The sequence below is a fragment of the Gadus chalcogrammus genome, chromosome 12 (genome assembly GCF_026213295.1).
Source record: "Gadus chalcogrammus isolate NIFS_2021 chromosome 12, NIFS_Gcha_1.0, whole genome shotgun sequence".
In the NCBI taxonomy this organism is placed as follows: domain Eukaryota; kingdom Metazoa; phylum Chordata; class Actinopteri; order Gadiformes; family Gadidae; genus Gadus; species Gadus chalcogrammus.
This window is the reverse complement of record NC_079423.1, coordinates 30,987,064-31,008,162: the sequence shown is the minus strand read 5'-3', so window position 1 is coordinate 31,008,162 and position 21,099 is coordinate 30,987,064. Positions and strand designations below refer to the sequence as shown.

The window sequence follows — 21,099 nt, the reverse complement described above, 5'->3', positions numbered from 1 at the left end:
ATGGATGATTTTCCTCAACTTATTTGGAAATCGATGAAAATCAAACTTTATAATGAGCATCCAAAAAATATCAACTTTTATTTTTTTATTACGTCATACTTGTATTCATAAATCACATTTGAATATTGAAAGGCATTTGATTAATAAAGATAGCCCATGGATTTCCAATTGTGATAGTTCTTAAAATCGCTGGATGTGGCAATAAATATATATCTTTTAGTTTTTACTTCATGTCTTCATCGATCGATCATTAAAAATGAATTGACGCATGGAAAAAAAGATACAGCAATTAAAAGTAATTCCATTTTATTATATTCCACCTTATCTTCAATTAATTAATTTGCTAAATTTCCTATTTCAGTGAGCTCAGCTCACCGCAGACTGAGCCGTGAACTAAAAACCGCTCCGCCCTCTGGTGGCCATCGGTGGTAGTGTCACCCCAAGCTTAATTCGCAATACATTGAAGGGCTGGTCCGCTCAACACTTTGTGGTCCAGCGCGAGGTATTTTTTTCCCTGGTACGGCTGGTTGATCAGTCAGCACGACCAGAAACGATGCAAAGCTATATAGTCAATATAAACAAAAATATCTGGACAATTACATCTTTGTACATATACATACATCTTCCAGGGGAGAAGGCTTTGCAAACCCGTACCGTGCGTCAATGTAGGCCAGCGGCCCCCACTGAGGAGGCTTCATGCCGTACACTCGATGCAGGCCCCACTAAGTAAAGTTGGACCAGTTTATTAAATCAAATCAACATTGATTATGGCTTCCCATTTGTAAGTAAAAGAGTCAGATAAAAATGCATAGAGAGAGCAAGATGAAGTCCAACGCGAGAGTAAGCTTATGGTTATGTGTAATCTAGTCCCTGTAGCTTGTTGTCTCTAGAATGGGTTATGCAGAGCGCTCTGACAGTGAAGCGAGGGACTCCCCTCCTCCTTGGAACCCAAACAATAACCCATCAGCTACAAGGACCTTCTTGAGGTTAAAGATAGCTTCCAATCAGCCTTCTGTCTCCCACTGAGGAATACTGCTCGCATAATATCATCTACAGCCCCTTTGTTCAGTTTGTATTGTTGTCGTTTTTCTAAACGTGCCGGATTCATTATTTCTGCTCTTAAAAAGCCTTCCCTTTTCACACGACAGTTTCTTTATTTTTTTTCATCTGATGATTGTAAGGGAACCTCAGCTGTCCCCCATCTGGGTCGTACCACAGTCACAGGGGGCGGGGGTTCAGGTGACTGTCAGAGCTCCTCTTCGTCCATCTGCTGAAACGCGTCCAAGTCCTCCTGCCAATCAGCCATTAACTCATCCACTGATTGGCTGCTGCTGCTGCTGCCACTCGGGGCATCGTCGTCCTCCGGCGCCGCCCCCTCAGGCACCTCCACCTCTGGCCCCTCCCCCTCCGGCTCCGGCTCCACCCCCTCATCGCTAGGCTCAGTCCGACTGGACTCCTGAGGCTCTGAGGGGCCCGCCGTCTCCCCCGGGGGACCGGCGTCGTCCTCCCCGGCGCGACCCTCGTCCGCCGCCACCGCCACCGCCGCTGCCGCCACCGCCGCCACCGCCTCGGAGACGTCGAGCTCCACGGTGCTCGTCTGCACCTTGTCTCCGGGGCCCGCGAGCGAGGGCGTGGTCTTGTGCGTTACACAGTTGTTCACCTCCTCAGGCAGGGCCACACCTGAAAGGAAATTCCAAGCGGGTGAGAATTAGTGAGTCTCTCCCCCCCCCCTGGGTCCCTCCCCCTCACCCCCCCCTCCTTCCTAGTCAGGAATAGACCGGTTTTCACCGGGGGGCTGTCGGCTCAAACTGCGTGATGCTAGCGGTGACTCACGGAGCAGAAAGCTCCTCAAAGCACAAAGCTGCTCTACCGAAGCCGCCCGACACCCCAGCGTTGTCATGTGGAACATTCTGGGCTTTGGAGGAGAGAAATATCTTCTGCCATCACAGAGCGTCACAGGGGGGAGCGGGTGAGTTCCAGTGACAGCCCTGAGAGACGTCCTGGGTCGTAGAGGAAACATTACCCTCATATCGCTGCTGGAGGAATGACACAGAATTCACTGTTTCGACCTGCAAGCCGGGGAGCTGTTCAACCAGACAGCATGCTGCTAGTTCACATTTAGCTCCCAATGGAAGCTTCGTGTTAGAAAGAAGGAGAGTAGAAGATCCATCCTGCTGAAGCTGTAGATATCAAGGCTTAGGCCAGCATCATCATTATACTGCCGTACAATTCCCCCTACTCTAGTGAAAAGACATTGTAGATCCAGGTGGTTCAACATGAAGTTTGGATAGTCTGGAACATGAGTGGGTTTTGATTATGGTCCGATGTCAAAATGGATTGAAAAACGCTATTTTTAGCACAGTGTGGGAAATGTGCGTGTCTAGCAATATTATTATTTCAGGTACACAGAACAACGTCCCTTGAGATCTTAGCAGATGGGGCAAAACCATTATTAGGTTCAGAGTGAGTTCATACATTTCATTCGTTGAGTCATTGTTTGTTGAGAAAATAAAGCCTGTATATGAATCCTGAATCCTATAGATTAAATAAAAGCATCATTGTTTGTTTCCGTACTAGCCAGCCCTAGTTTTGACCCGACCAATCGCTTCCACCCACCTCTCTCACTCTCTGTGCATCTAACCAATTTCTACAGAAGAGGGTTATGGGGTTGATCGACAGAACTAGACACAGGTCATCAGGTTGCTTGTTGCACAAACAGATAAAACGGAGAGATGAGAGGAAAGTGGAATAGAGAGAGGTAGAGGAGCAGGAGAGGATGAAGACACCTACTGCAGCAGGGAGTAGGTATTACCTTTTTAGACGGACACTGACAAGGGGCAGAGTGGAGGATGGAATAATAATAATAATGGACTGAATTTATCTAGCGCTTTTCTAGACACTCAAAGACGCTTTTCAGCGAAGGGGGGGACCTCACTAACCACCATTTATTTATTTATTATTTTGTGCATTTAAAGAAGGTCAGAAAGACAGACTCAGGACAGGACAGGACAGACACAGGACAGACACAGGACAGGACAGGCCTGTTACAGTCTTAACAGGGACCGGGAGAGGGAGAGAAACAAAGTGCAGCAAGCAGGAGGGGGCGTGATAGGTCGGGCTGGAAGTTGTGCGAGCGTGCCAGATTGCTCACCTACGTTCGGGTACGTTCAAACATATCTGGGGAGCGAGCTGCGATCGGAGCCCACCGCCGTGAGTCACCGCACGTACACACGCGTCACGTAAACAAATATACACACACAAACACGTATGCACACACGCAAGCTCCCAGCAGTCGTCATCCGCAGAGGCTGAAGGTTTTTTTTCTTTCTGAACATCAGATGTTTGATCATAATAACATCTGGGGGCGGCCGGCGGGACGGAGGCGAGCGCATCGGCAGACGGCGGAGGCTCACCTCGGTCCCGGGCCTTGTCGCTTAGCAACACCTCCACCTCGCGGTACTCCTTCAGCGCCCGCAGCAGGATGTTCCCCTCCTTGTGGAACAGGAAGAGGATGGGCACGTGGACGTCGTCCGTGCTGCGCCCGTCGCCCGCCATCTGGAAGAGCGGCGCGGTGTCGCTGCTGCTGCCCTCGTTGTCGTCTGGGGAGACAGGGACGGAGGAGGAGGAGGAGGAGGGAGGGATGGGGAGAGAGGGAGAGAGGAGGAGAGGACAGAGGAGGAGAGAGAGAGAGGAGGAAAGGAGGAGGAGGAGGAGGGATGGGGAGAGAGGAGGAGAGGACAGAGGAGGAGAGAGAGAGGGGAGGAAAGGAGGAGAATGGAGAGGAGGAGGAAAAAGAGAAGGAGGAGGAGGAGGGAGGGAGGGAGGGAGGAGAGGGGGAGGGAGGGATGGGGAGAGAGGAAGAGAGGAGGAGAGGACAGAGGAGGGAAGAGAGAGGGGAGGAGGAGGAGGAGGAGGGATGGGGAGGGAGAGGAGGAGGGAAAGAGGAGGGAGAGGACAGAGAGGAGGAGGGGAGAGGAGGAGGTGTTAAGAAGGCCATTCGTAAATGTTAAATGGACCGCATTTAATAAGCGTATTTCTAGCCAGTGGCCACTCAAAGTGCTTTACAATTTGGCCTAACATTCACCCATTCACACCCCGTAGGCGGTGTCAACAACGCAAGGCGACAGCCGGCTCGCCGGGAGCAGTCAGGGTGAGGCGTCTCGCTCAAGGTCACCTCGAGACTCCGCCAGGAGGAGCCGGGGATCGAACCAGCGACCTTCCGGTTACCAGCCGACCCGCTCTCCCTCCTGAGCCAAATTCATCCCAAAGTCCCTCGCTAGTCGACGCGGACATCACGCAGTGAGGCCGCGTTGTGGGCACACCCCCCCCTCGCGTCCCCCGGTGACCCGCTGCCCTCACCGATGACGATGCCGCCGATGGCGCCGGCCCGCTGGATGTGGCGGGCCTTCTCGGCGAACATGCACTGGCCCCTCTGCAGCAGGGCGATGCGTCCCTGCACGAAGTCCCCGTTGGTCAGCTCGGAGCAGCCGCTGTAGGGCTCGGCCACTGTCACGAATCCCCGGACCTGGAGGGGAGAGGGGGAGGGAGAGGGAGACAGAGTGGGGGAGAGGGAGAGGGGGGGAGAGAGAGTGGGGCAGAGGGAGAGGGCGAGAGATGGAGACAGAGTGGGTGAGAGACAGAGGGGAGAGAGGGAGAGAGAGTGAGGGAGAGAGAGAGATAGAAACAGAGTGGGTGAGAGGGAGAGAGAGACAAAGAGTGAGAGATAGAGACAGAGTGGGTGAGAGGGAGAGAGAGACAGAGAGTGAGAGTGAGAGTGAGAGAGAGAGAGAGGGACAAAGAGTGGGTGAGAGGGCGAGACAGAGACAGAGGGTGGGTGAGAGGGAGACAGGGACAGAGGGTGGGTGAGAGGGAGACAGGGACAGAGGGTGGGTGAGGGAGAGACAGGGACAGAGGGTGGGTGAGTTAGAGAGACAGAAAGAGAGAGACAGACAGACGTCAGGTTCCGTTCCTGGGAGGGAACAGGATTCTCTGGGTGTGTACCCCCATTAAAAGGGGCTGGAAGTCCAACACTTTGAGATTGAGAAATATGTAGATGGGCTGAGAGCTCTCTCTCTCTGTGTGTGCGTGTGCGTGTGCGTGGGCGTGTCTTATCGCCGTGGTTACGGCTCGTGCAGACTTTGCGATACTTTTTGGCAGCTAGCGTGTGTTGCGGAGTGTGAGCGATGTTGTGTACGAGACGCCATCGTTGTGTCGGAGAAGCTCTCAGACGGCAGACGGCCGGCCAGACGGAGCTCCACACACTGCTCACGAACAAGGGCCCCAGAAGAGCACTCCCAGACAGCACGACGCTGACAAAATGGTGGACGGACAACTAGCAAGAACATACGATTCACGGCACTTTTTTTTTTTATAAATGATGGTATTATTTTTGCAACAAAGTGGCATTGATCACTCAAGATCATAACATATAAACCGTGCCGTTCAAACGAAGAAGAACACGACTCTGGGTTCACTGGCCCTTTAAGTTATGTGTGTGCGCTGTAATCCATTACGTCCTGCGAGTCTATCCTGATATCCTGGCACCGCTACTCTCATCCATCTCTTAAAACGCGGCTGACGAATAATCAATGAGCTCCCGTATTTGTCTGAACCACCAGATGGTTCACGGAATGAGGCACCCAGCAGCCCTAGCACTACGGAGGTTTACTGATCGGCGCGGGCCGTCACGACTCGAGACGTGACTCACCCCCGTGGAGCTCTTGGACAGGTCCGTTCCGAACTGAGCGGGGCCAGCGGTCAATACCACTCTGCCAAAGTAGGGGTGTGAGACGATCTGGATGGCCCTCGGGGGAAGCTGCTCCTTTTGCTGCTGGCTGGAGAGCTCCATCATCTCCTGCATGAAGCGCATGCCGTCCTCCGCCGCCACCGCACTCACGGCCTGCAGGCGCGGAGCAGCCAGAGATGGAGAGAGAGGAGAGAGGAGAGAGGAGAGAGGAGAGAGAGGAGCACAGACATAGATAGGAGAGAGAGGAGAGAGGCAGAGAGAGGAGAGAGAGGAGAGGAGAGGAGAGGAGAGGAGAGGAGAGGAGAGGAGAGGAGAGGAGAGGGAGGAGAGGAGAGGAGAGGGAGGAGAGGCGAGAGAGGAGCACAGACATAGATAGGAGAGAGAGGAGAGAGGCAGAGAGAGGAGAGGAGCGGAGCGGAGAGAGAGGAGCACAGACATAGATATGAGAGAGGCAGAGAGAGGAGAGAGAGGAGAGGAGAGGAGAGGAGAGGAGAGGAGAGGAGAGGAGAGGAGAGGAGAGGAGAGGAGAGGAGAGGAGAGGAGAGAGGCAGAGAGAGGAGAGAGACAGACAGGAGCACAGCACGGAGAGAGGAAGGCAGACCGACACAGAGACAGAGACAGACAGAGACACACAGAAGCAGAGAGAGGAGAACAGAGGCAGGGGCCCAGACAGAACGAGAGTTAGATAGAGAGGGAGGAAAGAAGCAAACACAGACAGGGAGAGAACAATTATTTGATCAGAGGTGGCATAAATGAATCTTTGAAGAACATTTGAAGAAAATAACTGGAGACTAATTGGACAGCAGTGTCTGAGTAAATTGTATAGCTTCCCCGTGCACTTCATTCATGTCCTCGTATTTATTTGGGTCCTCCTATGCAGGGGGCCCGCTGACGAGTGAGTGAGTGAATTACGTGGCGGGAGTGAGTGGGTTACCCGGGAGGCCTGAGTGGGTTTCCTGCGTGAGTGAGGGTTGACCTGGGTGAGTGAGTGGGGGTTTACCTGGGTGAGTGAGTGAGTGGGTGAGGGTCTAACTGGGTGGGTGAGTGAGTGAGTGAGTGAGTGAGTGAGTGAGTGAGTGAGTGAGTGAGTGAGTGAGTGAGTGAGTGAGTGAGTGAGTGAGTGAGTGAGTGTCTACCTGGGTGAGTGAGTGAGTGAGTGAGTGAGTGAGTGAGTGAGTGAGTGAGTGAGGGTCTACCTGGGTGAGTGAGTGAGTGAGTGAGTGAGTGAGTGAGTGAGTGAGTGAGTGAGTGAGTGAGTGAGTGAGTGAGTGAGTGAGTGAGTGAGTGAGTGAGTGAGTGGGTGGGTGAGGGTCTCCCTGGGTGGGTGAGTGAGTGAGTGAGTGAGTGGGTGAGGGTCTCCCTGGGTGGGTGAGTGAGTGAGTGAGTGAGTGAGTGGGTGAGGGTCTCCCTGGGTGGGTGAGTGAGTGAGTGGGTGAGGGTCTACCTGGGTGGGTGAGTGAGTGAGTGAGTGGGTGAGGGTCTCCCTGGGTGGGTGGGTGAGTGAGTGAGTGAGTGGGTGAGGGTCTCCCTGGGTGGGTGGGTGAGTGAGTGAGTGAGTGAGTGAGTGAGTGAGTGAGTGAGTGAGTGAGTGAGTGAGTGAGTGAGTGAGTGGGTGAGGGTCTCCCTGGGTGGGTGAGTGAGTGAGTGAGTGAGTGGGTGAGGGTCTCCCTGGGTGGGAGAGTGAGTGAGTGAGTGAGTGAGTGGGTGAGGGTCTCCCTGGGTGGGTGAGTGAGTGAGTGGGTGAGGGTCTACCTGGGTGGGTGAGTGTCTCCCTGGGTGGGTGAGTGAGTGAGTGGGTGAGGGTCTCCCTGGGTGGGTGAGTGAGTGAGTGGGTGAGGGTCTACCTGGGTGGGTGAGTGAGTGAGTGAGTGAGTGGGTGAGGGTCTCCCTGGGTGGGTGGGTGAGTGAGTGAGTGAGTGAGTGAGTGAGTGAGTGAGTGAGTGAGTGAGTGAGTGAGTGAGTGGGTGAGGGTCTCCCTGGGTGGGTGAGTGAGTGAGTGAGTGAGTGGGTGAGGGTCTCCCTGGGTGGGTGAGTGAGTGAGTGGGTGAGGGTCTACCTGGGTGGGTGAGTGTCTCCCTGGGTGGGTGAGTGAGTGAGTGGGTGAGGGTCTCCCTGGGTGGGTGAGTGAGTGAGTGGGTGAGGGTCTACCTGGGTGGGTGAGTGAGTGAGTGAGTGAGTGGGTGAGGGTCTCCCTGGGTGGGTGGGTGAGTGAGTGAGTGAGTGAGTGAGTGAGTGAGTGAGTGAGTGAGTGAGTGAGTGAGTGAGTGAGTGAGTGGGTGAGGGTCTCCCTGGGTGGGTGAGTGAGTGAGTGAGTGAGTGGGTGAGGGTCTCCCTGGGTGGGTGAGTGAGTGAGTGAGTGAGTGAGTGGGTGAGGGTCTCCCTGGGTGGGTGAGTGAGTGAGTGGGTGAGGGTCTACCTGGGTGGGTGAGTGTCTCCCTGGGTGGGTGAGTGAGTGAGTGGGTGAGGGTCTACCTGGGTGGGTGAGTGAGTGAGTGAGTGGGTGAGGGTCTCCCTGGGTGGGTGGGTGAGTGAGTGAGTGAGTGGGTGAGGGTCTCCCTGGGTGGGTGAGTGAGTGAGTGGGTGAGGGTCTACCTGGGTGGGTGAGTGAGTGGGTGAGTGAGTGGGTGAGGGCCTACCTGGGTGGCGTGCTGCACCAGCTGCACACGGCCGTCCTTCAGGTGGATCAGGCTGACCCCCATCCGCCTCAGCAGCTCCAGGTGCTCCGGGTTGTTGGCCATGAAGTCCTGGGCCCTGAGGGGGGCGCGACCCATCCCCGGCTCCCTGGGGGGGGGGGGGGGGGGCAAGCATGGAGGGGGGGGGGGGAAAGAGAGAGAGAGAGAGAGGGGTCATTCAGGCGCATCCAAATAGTAAAGCAAATTTACATTTTGACGCGACTTACAACCACTCATTCACACATCCACACACCGACGGCGGAGTCGACCACGCAGGGCGACAGCCGGCTCGTCGGGAGCAGTCAGGGCGAGGCGTCTCGCTCAGGGACACCTCGACGCTCTGGAGGAGCCGGGGTTCGAACTAGCAACCATCCGGTTACCCTACAACCCGAGCTACTCGGCGTCCCATGTGGAGGCGATTAACGCCTCACAGTCCCACAGTCTCTTCTTCTTCGCGCCGATGGATTTAGTTTTTTTGATTGCTGCACGTTTTGTGCTTCACAAAAAGGTACACTCTGTCCTATTGACAGAGTACTTAAAATGGGAACTGCGGTCCAATTTCACAATATTGGAGAGCTGTCTCAGCACTCCCCCTCCTCTTCCTCTAACAGTTGGGTACGAGTATTACCACACATTCATACAAAGGGGAAGAAAGATGGGGGGGGGGGGGTTACCGGTAAGGAAGGGGGCGGGGACAGCTCTTGTCCACGGCACTGCGGATTGGGTCCCTGAGGTTCCGAGGGTAGGCGGGGTCGGGGAAGAGGAGGCGGGTGTTCGGGCAGGTCCAATCGAAGTTGGTGTCGTCCACCTCGCCCTCGGACTGAAGTGGGAGAGCCAGAGTCAGAGACGACCAGCAGAACGTGCCCGCTTACACATTGATGTGGATTATAATGGCATGAGGAAAACTTTAAATATTTAGTACACTGATTAATGAATTAGCGGTAGATGGCGATAAGCACGGGGGCAGGAAGTTAAACTAATCTAAAACATTAGTCTATTGAAGAGTCTCCCGAAGGGAAGGATTAGATGTTCATGAGTTACCTTTTGGTATGCAGTCGAATTATAAACCTTTTCTTTATTTTCAGTTACTTTAAGGGATCTACCAAGGGAGAGGGTAGGGCACTTGAGAAGAACATGCACCGGTTTGGTAACCGGGGGTTACCGTGGCATTCCCCAGCGTGGCGGCCGAGCTGGGCGCCACGGAGAGGGACAGGGGCAGCAGGTGGGCTTCCGTGGTGAAGATGTAGTCCTCCACGTCGAAGGGGAGATCCTCCGTGTCGGCGAACAGCAGGAACAGGTACTTGAACATCTCGGCCAGGAAGAACGAGTCCATCCTGAAAGGGGGAGAGGTAGGAGAGAGTGAGAGGGGGAAAGGGGGAGAGGGGGAGAAGACTGGCCCGAGGGCCAAGGGGTGGTGCGCTTAATGGACACCAGGAGTGTGCACAATGTCACAACATCTTCATCGGGATTTGACATTGACGTCTACGGTGAAAGGGGGGGGGGGGTTACTGCATCAAAATAGTGCAGCCCTACTGGATGCGACACGTATTGCATGCCTGATATTCTCAACAGCAAGATCAGTGCTGTATGCTCCCCTTGAGACGCCACTTCAAAGCCGTTGATTTATTAAACAGCCCCGCACGAAGGGCACCGAACAGCCAATAATAAAACCACACAATGTTTATTAATCAATAAGTCCCCAGCCTCACTGAACACCATTTCGACTAATGTATATATATGTTTATACAACGGGGGACCTAAATCCAGCGATCTGATTGGTTCCCAACTGTTGTATAATGAGCGTATACATAACTGCTATGACGCCCGATCATTTTGTGAAAGTTTGCATATCACTCCGCGCCTGGAAGTAGAAACAGTTACAAAGTAAAACATGTGTTGGATGATGGAGAGGGTGTAAATGTTGTTACTCCGGGAGTGAGCAAGGCGATGGAGAGACTAACGAAAGCTTAGGCACACTTAGGCGAGCTTAGGCGAGTGAACTGCTCCATAGGATAAATTGCCGGCGAACCGCTCTATCGGAGCCTTCTCTCGGAGGGACGCTAAAGTGTGTTGCATAGCGACCGTCGATGCATAGCGGCAGCCAGGAGGGACTACTTTTTTGTATTCTTTAATTAAAACGGCTATTTTGACTTTCTTGGTTTCTTTTTAAATGTAGTGTGTCTATGAATTTTGTTTCGCCATAACAGTAACCGTTGTATAAAAGCAATAGATCACTTCAGTCAGTGGCATGTGCTCATTATGCCACTGTGAAGGGGGTCGCCGGCCCTCCGCTGCGCGTCGGGGCCGGACAACGCCCCTTAACAGTGGTATAATGAGCACATACCACAGCCTGGCGTGATCTATTGCTTAAATATATCCTTTCACCTTTTATCTCCCTACCTGATCTTTCTGTAGCATCATACCTTCCATGTTCTTTCAAATGTAACTTTAGCGATGTAGGAATGGATTCATCTGACCAGTTAGTCAATTGCCACAATTAGATCATTGCGTGGGCAAGCCACCAGGAACCCAACCGTTACAGACCCACCAAACGCACCCTTTGACTTCCGCTCGATAACCTCTGTTCTTGCAAAAGGCAGGGGTGTGTTTGACGACCACAAGATTCACACAAGTCTCATCAGCAGTTTTACTTCGCCTCTGACACACTGTTCCTAGTTCCCCCTAGCTCTCCCCCCCTCCTCCTCCTCCTCCTCCTCCTCCTCCTCCTCATCTCACCGGTCCTCGTGGCTGCCAGTGCGCACGTCCTTCATGGCCGCGAAGCCACAGGGCACCCGGGCGTAGCGGTTCAGGTTGTCCAGCACTGTGCGCCCCACCTCCAGGTAGTAGGGGTCTCCGGTGGCCTGGAGGCAGCAGGGGGGAGGTGGGGGAAGACGAGGAAGTTAGAGACATGACGAAACATACAGGAGATGCTTCTCCTTTTTGCGATATAGATCATCAGAAGGCGTCTTGCGACACGTTCTCGTTTTTGACTGGATATCGATTCGGGTTATAATTTGCCATCTCGCCAAAATGAGTATACATAGTTTACATACTAGTATCTAGAACGGCAGCCTCTGAACGGGAGGACCACGAACACGAAGCATAACATTAGCGGGGCTCAACATTTTACCGTGACATTGAACAGAATGCAATCCTCTGCGTGATCCATTACCTTGTAGAGGAAATAGGTGCTCTCAGCAAACTCAGGTCTCAGGGGGTGCTGAGCCCAGTGGACCCGGAAATCTGTTGTGAAGGCCTGGAGGGGGGGGGGGGGGGGGGGGGGCATTTGGGACGGTCAGTACAGAGCATGGTTCCTACAGCTTAATGAAAGTTAAATGTAAGACTTTTTAAGACATTTTTAATGCCACTTGAAAGGAAATTTAAGACCAACGACACAATAAACACTAGTGGAAAAAATTATTTGAACATATTTCCACTATCAGTAGGCTTTTTGGACGACGTGCATCCGCAAAACAAATGTTTTGTTGGTTCCGCTCTCGTGATTGCGCAACATTCCTGCTATTAATGTATATATATAAAAAATGTTAACTATTCTTTTTTAGATTTGAGACTAATTACAATCATAAAATCCTACTTACCATGCGTAAACATTTTTAAGACTTTTGAAAGATGGATTTAAGACTTTTTAATGCTATTTAAGGCCTGATTGTTCGATTTATGAATTTAAGACTTTTTAAGGATCCGCGGGAACCCTGGTACAGAGTACACGTTAACACCGCCGTAGGAGAAGAGAAGAGTCACACAGTGAACACAGCGAACCCCTGCCTGCCATATGGCACTGTGCAGCGGTGACAGAGAGGGAGTGAGACACACTTACCTCGGGGAGAAAGTTGTGTTTCTTGGTCACCTGATACAACATCTCGTGTGTCTCGATGGCGGGACGGATGTCGCCCTTTAGCACCTGGCGGGAGCACAAAACAACGCGGGATGGAAAGACAATCTCACCGACCGACACCACATAGTTCCTGTTACGGAAACCTGTTTGCAGGCGGGCAACATGGGCAACGTGTTGTCTGCATCGGTCAGACATAAAGTGCATCTCTTGTGCGGGCATCCGTTGCTTGGTTAGGGCACTGTTCAGTGCAGTACAACCCCTCACACACTCATCGATATCATTAAAAAACAATGACAGATGAAATCCTTCTCGCTACAGGTCATCGATCCGCATTAACAGCTTTTCCAGACGCTTTTATCCCAAGCAACTTGCAACCATTCAATCACACAGTCACGCCGACGACGGAGTCAACCACTCGTCGGCAGCAGTCTGGGAGAGCGTCTCGCTCGGGGTCACCTCGACACTCAGCTAGGCGGAGCTAGGGATCGAACTAGCGAACTTCCGGTTACCAGCCAACCCGCTCTACCACCTGAGCTACTGCTGGTCCAGTCAGGTCCACTGATCGACCTGTGTGTTAGGCAGCTCCCAACGGGCTGGCCCGGTCGGCGTGTTACACAGTGGCTGACCTGGAGTCCGGGGAAGAAGGCCAGCAGGGAGTCCATCCAGGTGCGTGCGGGGAGGAGGGGCTTGTGGATGTGCACGTCCAGCAGCAGGGGCGGCTGGCTGATGTACTTCATGATGGATGCATAGTGCTAGGGTCCACACACACACGCACACACACACACACACACAGTCAGTCTCGACCCGGCCAGAGCAGGCCTCGGTGAACTCAACAGATATCTGGCACTATGTAGTCTTGCATTTGGACTGTAGCCTAGAGTCCGCTACAAAGGTACGCATTTCAACATACTACTACTATGGGTCAACACCATCGACAAGTGAGATGGCATTATATTGAGTCAATTAATGTATCTGTGCACTTGTACTATGCATGTATATAAATAAATATATATAGTACCATGATAGATTTTATCTCAGTCAAGCCATGCAAACTCCTGTTTTTGCTTTTTCTTCTGGTTTAAAAATGTATTTAAAAGTATTAAAAAAATATTTCCTGGTAAAAAAGGCATTCAACTGATAACAGGAAACATCCTGAACTACCAAAGGATTAGAAAGTAAACACAGAACTAGTGCAAGAACTGAAGGAAACTTTTGCCCTTACTAAAAAGGACTAAACCACGCAAATGCCAGCTACTAAGATCCCACTGTGCAGTATAAAAAGGTAACTGTGTATGAGAGGTGTGTGCGTGTTTAATTGTCCTCTCACAATGTTGAAGCGCTGCAGAAAGAGGTCATCTCCCAGGAGGACGTACGCCTTCAGCAAATACTCGTAGTACGAGTCGATACCTGCTCCGACGCCACTGTCTTCACCAGACACACACACAACACAACGGAAGAGGTTAGTGGGGCTTCAAAACACACCCTACTTTCATGAAACAGCAATTGTCCATTTGGTAAGATAACCCACTTGTTCTGTTTAAGACATCTACTATTGACTAACTGCTTCCATGTCTCTACCTGCCTCCATTCCCTTCCTCACTCCTCCCTCTCTTCTCCCCTCAACCCCCAAGCAAGCCACATATTGTTGACTGGTGCCGCTGAAGTCCCTCTCCCCTTCTCACTCGTCCTTTCCCTCCAAAGCCTCATTGCATTATACCTTCCAGTAGGGCTGGGAGATTAATCGAATTTCGCTCTCGATTTCGGAACGAAATGATCACAAAACTAATATGATCAAGTTTTTGATTATTTTTTTATTATATATTTTTTATTTTTTTATTCAATGCTTTATAGAAAGAACAGCAGAAGTACAGCTGAATACATATCTGTTCATTACTTTCGATTTGAAAAAATTATTTCTGACCATTTTGTGTATTTTCTAAGGCAAAATTTCAAAGTTCTCACTTACAAAGTGTCTTTGAAACGTGCTGAATAAATACATCACGTTTTCAAATTCAAAAATAATCGTTTGAATAATCGTGATTTCAATATTGACCTAAATAATCGTGATGATGATTTTTTCCATAATCGAGCAGCCCTACCTTCCAGCATTTAGCTCCGACACCTGCACCACACATTGCACCTCCCCTCCCCATTTCAGCCAGTCTCCCCTCTTGGTCTCACTCTCCATCTCCCTCTCCCCTACAAGTCTCACTCTTACTTCTCAGTTTGACCAGCCTCTCTTCGCCTCACTCTAACCTCTCCCTCTCTCCTACATGTCTCACTCTGTCCTCTCAGTTTCACCATCACCCTCCCCGTCACTCCTTCTCCCCCGCCTCACCTCTGCGGACCCACTCTCCAGAGTGGATGTTGATGGTGGTGCCCACGAGATTGCTGTTCCTCTGCCTCTTCTCCCACAGGAAGTCCAGGGCTCTGCGGGCATGCACCTGTGGACAGGAGGGCGTTTGCTAAGTACACTGAACCATCGATAAACAAATCTACACTCCACAGTCAGACACTGTAGTTCCTCCCAAAGGAAACGGCTACAGAACCCACAGCTGCACTGGCGCACACATCCTCTGACTCAAAAGGGAAACAACCTCCACCACTTTATTAACTTGTATGTTACCGCACAAAACAGCCAACTGCTGAGGACCAAATGTATGGCAGGGGTGTAGCACCTCGAGGAACTTAGAGCTTTTCTTTCAAAATAAGGTGAAAACAAATTTTTGATGTCCGAAGAATTCAGGATCAATCTGACATTGAGATGTTGGTACCTGATAACCTGGTCATTCTTAGTTACGCTGGCTAAACTAGAATCGATTGCCAATTGATCCGTCGACTGATTCAGTGATGCGTCTACCATCTAAATCAGGGGTTCTCAAAGTTGACAGCTGAGGGCCAATTTAGGAACCCACAATTTGACTGAGGGCCGCCAAAGGAAAGAAATGTAGGCGGGAAACGCCGTCACCATCCCAGTGGTGAAAAAAAACATTGCACCGTAGACCTCTGGGAGTGAGGTCAAGTGAGGTCTAAATCACGAAACTGAGGTTCATCCTTTCAAAGTAATGTGCAGTCAGATTAAAACTAACAAATAACAGGATTTAATAGAAAGCTGGAGAGAGTCGACTTTTCTCTTTATATATAATTATATTTTTGTTTAAATTAATATTGATATAATAATAAAAAAAAACTTACTGGCAATGATGGAAAAGTATAACAAAATGGGGAACGACTTCACGTGACAAATGAAGAAAGAGGGAACAGAAATTGTTTGCTTTGCAATTATTATATTATTTTACACATGTGGGGAACCACCAGCACCCAGTTAAGGGTTAGGGTTAGGGCAAGTAAAATTAATATTATTGCACAAGGGCTTTCATAAGTGCGCCATAAGCTAAATCACCATTTTGTTACCTTATTAAGCAATAGATAGTAACTTAACTGATTCTAATTTATTTATTTAAATGGATGGCACTCTGGGCTAGATGTCGGGCTGACAACCTGCCTGGAGTTTTGGTTTGGATTGTGGAGATTCACCATGCTCTCAATCATGGTGAGGTTCAATAAGGACCATTCTTCCTCGACGGATATGCCCCGAGTACAAACACAGCCTACGAATTTGCAGGGTGCTTTTATCATGGTAGTGAACATTGCTACAACACGGGCCATCAATGGCGATTCTACACGGGGGCCTACAGGGGCCAGTGCCCCTTTAGACATGTCCCTGGCCCCCCCTGTGGCCCCCCTGTGATGACCAAATAAAATAACTATGATTTTACGGAACTAATTTGACGCAACGTTCTACACGGGTAACTTAGAGCGGCTAACCTAAACACTGTGCTGCTGCTTCTCGGTAAATGAGAGCTCAGCGACTACTCTTGGAGAAAGAGCCACGATTTCTCCTGTTGCAAGAGTCGAAGCTAAGTAAAACGATTTAATTTCTTGAGTGACTTGCTGTTCTTATAGCAGCTGTCATGAAATGAGGATAGAACAGTAGAACAGGGAAGTTTCCTTTGCGCTCTTTAGACTGTGCAAGATTGCTGTAACCCTTCCTGTAAGCTCAGCCTCTTGGGAACACAGTTTCTCCACACTGAAACTGATAAAATAAATAGGAAATGGCAAATTGTTTTGCACTTCGTTGTCACCCTGGAGTACAAAACAAATGTTTATTAGATTTTGATGATTTAGTATCCCCAAGATCAGGGGTTCTCAAAGTTTTGACAGCTGAGGGCCAATTTAGGAAGCCAAAATTTGACTGAGGGTCGGCAAATGTCAGCATCCCAGTGGTGAACAAAAACATTGCACCGTTGACCTCTGGGAGTGAGGTCAAGTGAGGTCTAAAAACTGAGGTTCATCCTTTCAAAGTAATGTACATTCGGATTAAAATTAACAAATAACAGGATTTAATTTAAAGCTAGAGTAGACTTTTCTCTTTATATTTATTTAATTTATGTTTAAATTAATTTTGTTATTAAAAAAGGAAAAATAAATCTATATGTCATTGCGGGCCGCCAGGAATGTTTCTGCGGGCCACCATTGGCCCGCGGGCCGCACTTTGAGAACCAATGATCTAAATGATGTGGATAAAACTATAAGAAATGCGATGATTTCATTATCACTGCATGGCCACCTGGTTTTGTAGTCAAGTTAACCCCTCCTAGCCAAGTCAACCCCTCCTAGTCAAGTCATCTCCTCAGTGTCTAGTTAACTCCTAACACCTTACCTCAAACACGGGGTCCCCGGTGAAGCGGCTTAGAGCAGCGAACTCCAGGATGATCGTCCCTGCACAGGCCGTGCAGGTGTCCGTTTCTGTGCCTGTCCGGCTCTCAGGACCCCCGACCCCATGTTTCAGATTGACCTGACGTCAAAGAAACGACAGCGTTTGATCATCGTCACGGTTCAGAAGAAATGATCGGGGAGCAGAAATGGATCCTGCGTCCAAGGTGTGTGAAACACTGAATGATTCCACGAGCATGTCATCGTGTTTGCCACATCGCCACCCCTCTCTTACGTTATTATCCGATAAAAAGGAAACCCTGAACTTGTACCAGAGTTACCAAAAATCCTATTAGGGACTTTCATCTGTATTGTTAGATATTTTTACTGACTGGAATTAAAAAAATCTTCTGCGGTGCCTTGACACAATTCTTTTGGCATTGACCAAGAACAATCTGGTCGATAGTTGGTTCAAGGATTCAACAATGCTGCGTAATAGCTGGCTGTATCTGCAACTACAAAATGATATCAAAACCACTCTCGGCCGTTGGAAGGAGAAAGGAGACGAAACGACCCAGCATGTTGGCTACTCTCCAACGTCTAGTTGGCTCCTCCCCAGCCAGCCCGGGTCTGGCTCTTAAAGATGTCTCACCCTGGGATAAGGGAGGCCGCTGCTGGTGTTGAAGGCGGGCAGCAGACGATGTCCCAGCTCTTTGGCCATGTGCAGGAGCTCGTCTTGGTACCACAGCATGCGCTCTCCGCGTTTCTTCAGCATGATGGCCATGGAGTGGCCTCCCAGCAGGCCTCTGAAAACACACAACGCACAGCACAGCACGGCACCAGCAAGTCAGACATCACAGGCGGAAGATGGATTCACTCCCCCAGACCTCAGAGTAGAACGAGTCGTTTTCTCACCCCAGGACGCGGATGTTGGTCTCGAACACGGACACCACGATGTCGTTGTCGAGCTTCACGTCTTTCAAGACCCGCCGTACGGCCGCTTCGAACTCTACCGTCTTGTTCAGCACCTGGGGACGGAGATGAGGGGAAGATGCTGACAATGTATAGACCCATGGGAGAACAACGCTCACAGATAAACCCCTTTCAATTAATAGGTATATTTTGTGCCTTCTATGGAGTCGAGTTAATGCGTTTGCATTTAAATGGGGGCAGTGTTTTCTTAAGATCATGGGCTGTTCCTTACATTTGGTCACAGTCTTTGCACTCCGTTTGGTAACATGCATAATAAAATGGAAGCACTTACCACTAGGGTGTCCAGAGTATCGATCAAGGTGAGGGAGAACCTAAAAAGGAAATAGAGAACTTAGACTCTGGGGCGGGATAATTTAGCGTCGCGATGAGGGTGATACACTGCCTAAAGATTGCCTAAAGATTCTGGGTTCTATCCCCAAAGTCTTCATCTCTACCTGTGGGCATCCTTGAGCAAGAAGCCAAACCTTTACCTGTGCCTGAGTGACATGAATCGGTATTGATATCAAGTTGCTTTGCAAAGAAGTGACTTAAAGTAAATAGTCCCGGTTGGTTGTAATCGACGCCTTGAGACAATATAATTAACCTCCTTAACGTAGGAGCCTCTTATCTTCTGCAAGAGAAGTGCTGTCTTAGAGCCTGGCAATAGCGTGTGTACTGCACCTCCGATAGCTCAACGGCTTTATTCATTATATCCCACAGTTAGGTACACTATAACATATCTGTAGTTGAGAGGGACAGCAGGTGCTCAACCATGAACCAACCTCCAGTTTGCTGCTTTGTGGCAAAACAGTTCACGCCTATTTGTTTATTACAGTGTTTACATTTCTTACGTCCAGTAGCTAGTCACACAGCAAATCATACACGTCTCAGTGCATGTTTTAAAGCCGACAGTCAAGCCCCTACCAGGCTCAACCATTGTCATTTGGTGTTGACCACAAACCGGCTGGTCCATGTCTTCTGTCTCAGACCCGATAACCTCCGGAGAAGCTCAGCTCGAAAATGTGAAGCTTGACCGACAGTAGTCACGACGAGTCTTTGAGGACATACAAAGAGAGCCGGCTACTCACTTGCCCAGAGCATCGTCCACATCGCCCCTGCTAGGCTCAAGGCCCCGGACGCGACCTCGGCACGTGAGAGGCATGAGCTCATCCGCTGGGTAAGCATGGTCCTGTGCCGTGTGCGCACACACACAAACAGACACACAAAGCAGAAAGAACCAACAGTAAATCATTTGGTGGGGCCGTCTTTCTAAGCCCAGATACACGTTGCACCATTGCCCGTTCTGTCTTGATGATGGAGTTACTTTAAACTTGTTAATCAATCAACTTGACCGTGAATGGGGAACCTGGTTCAGGGTCTCAGACCAAAACAAGATCCATAAATAAGAACATGGCTTGTCTTCATTTCTGTTAAAAGGTCATTTAGAGAGATGCTTTTAACAAAAGCGACTTAAGTTGTTGTGAATGAAGGGACAGTCAAATGAGAAGAAGAGGGATAGGGGATAAGCATCTCGTGCGAGGGTGTGGACATTCGGGTTCGAACGCAGTACCTTTAGCTAGGGGGTAAAAACCCCATAGCCACTAAACACATTTGTTTTAGCATAAAACCAAATAGCCACAACGTCTATACACACACTAGGTCCAGCACAGAGAGACCAGTTCATTTAGTCCCCTCCCCTTAGAATTGTCACCCTTCTTGCAATGTCAGAGGCGACAAGGTTAGTGTTCTTTACTCACCATGTAATTCTGATAAGCATGGTCAAACATCTCCACCACTTGGTCCCTTTGGATGATTAGAAAACAACAAGTCAGGAAGGAGGACGGAGATATCCTCTAAAAGTTAAAAGCCTGTCTGTCTCACGTTAAGCTCTTATGACCCCCCCCCCCTACTCACCTTAGTTTGTGTCTCTCCTCTCTGGACATCGCTAGTCCTTGGCCGAATAGGAAGGCAAGGAGCAGCATGTGTAACCGTATGGGGAACATTTTTGAGGGTATCCAACTGCCCAGTGATATGCACATTATTGTGGTATGGGCTGGCAGAAAGTTAATCAATACGCCAGCGGCTGTGCTTTTCTAGCAGATGTCAGGAGATCCATCCGAGTGTGTTGCCATGCGGACCTTCTTTATTCCAGTCCAAGGGATCACGTCTCTAATAGTCGTTGTTCACGAACAAGCAGATGCGATACTTTAGTTTCCAGAAGCCTCATTATGAATAATCCCCTTCATCATAACGTCGGTGTCTCAAGACGCGGTCAGAGCTGCTCGCTCTGAATCTTGAAACTGGAACCTGAAACTGGAATTAAGGCATTCGCAGATATTACAGTAATCCCACTATTCTAGTCCATCAGGTGTCGAGCTGTAAATCCATCAGGCATCGAGGTTTAGTGTCTAGTAGTTCTGCTGTTCACCAGGAACTCGGTGTGTATTCACGGGTCACACCTGTTTACTTCCCCAGCTCACCTGTAATCTAATGATAGGGCACGACACGTCGGCATGTCACAGACCACGGGTTTACAAACTCCTACCTCTGTGACGATCACAAACTAGACCGTCGCCGTTTAATTGGCATACACCTCCGCCGACAGACGCCTTGTTGACATTGTTCCCATCTCCCCTGTTACACCTCCTGAAATACCTTATCTTCGCCCGACTGCCTTCCGCGATGAAACCATGTTTAAGATGTCCAGAAAAGTTGTGTCGTTCATCACCACCCCAGACCGTCCTGTCACCGATATAATGACATGTTGAAAGCGCGTTTCTTCCCTTTTACTGAGATGTTATTCAGCCTGTTATTAGCTTTAGATAGGTAGCATCGGTAGCTATCCACTGGACCCGCTGTGTCCTAAATGATGTGAACGCACTTCACATCGTCCATGGGGAACAGCAGGGGTTATTAAGAGGTCGTTTTCCTTAAAAAAAATATCTCCAGTGGATAACTTTAACAACGCTTGGCGACTTGAACTGACACCCCAGATATGCTATTAGCCTAATGTAGCATACAGATAGTCGTGCGAAACGTCACCAGCGACTTCCGCATCCGGGGCGATAGTCCCGCCCACCGCCGGGTTGCCGACGTCTCTTTAGTTCGTGTGTTGACATTCCTTGAAAAGTTATGTT

The 21,099-nt window shown here is 50.1% G+C and overlaps 1 protein-coding gene across 1 annotated transcript; it reads right to left on the bottom strand.

Annotated features, from left to right (window-relative positions):
• Positions 1 to 99: 99 nt before the first annotated feature.
• On the bottom strand, positions 100 to 21,044 carry edem3 (ER degradation enhancer, mannosidase alpha-like 3). Its single transcript, XM_056604676.1, has 20 exons — positions 19,877 to 21,044; positions 19,720 to 19,765; positions 19,051 to 19,151; positions 18,255 to 18,294; positions 17,906 to 18,018; positions 17,643 to 17,796; positions 16,998 to 17,132; positions 14,613 to 14,718; positions 13,602 to 13,699; positions 12,901 to 13,026; positions 12,257 to 12,340; positions 11,591 to 11,674; positions 11,155 to 11,279; positions 9,581 to 9,752; positions 9,093 to 9,238; positions 8,383 to 8,527; positions 5,708 to 5,899; positions 4,360 to 4,525; positions 3,414 to 3,599; positions 100 to 1,680 (listed from the first exon to the last, which is right to left on the bottom strand). The coding sequence occupies exons 1-20, from the start codon at positions 19,999 to 20,001 to the stop codon at positions 1,247 to 1,249; spliced, it is 2,778 nt and encodes a 925-aa protein (XP_056460651.1). The 5' UTR covers positions 20,002 to 21,044; the 3' UTR covers positions 100 to 1,246.
• Positions 21,045 to 21,099: the final 55 nt, after the last annotated feature.

What these genes read in the sequence shown, in the direction of transcription:
- edem3 (XM_056604676.1), bottom strand. Translation starts at nt 20,001, where the DNA reads ATGTGCATATCACTGGGCAGTTGGATACCCTCAAAAATGTTCCCCATA. An exon ending in ACCAACATCCGCGTCCTGGG is followed by an intron (nt 17,797 to 17,905) that starts GTGAGAAAACGA and finishes GTGTGTTTTCAG; the next exon opens with AGGCCTGCTGGGAGGCCACT. An exon ending in CCTTCTTCCCCGGACTCCAG is followed by an intron (nt 12,341 to 12,900) that starts GTCAGCCACTGT and finishes TGCTCCCGCCAG; the next exon opens with GTGCTAAAGGGCGACATCCG.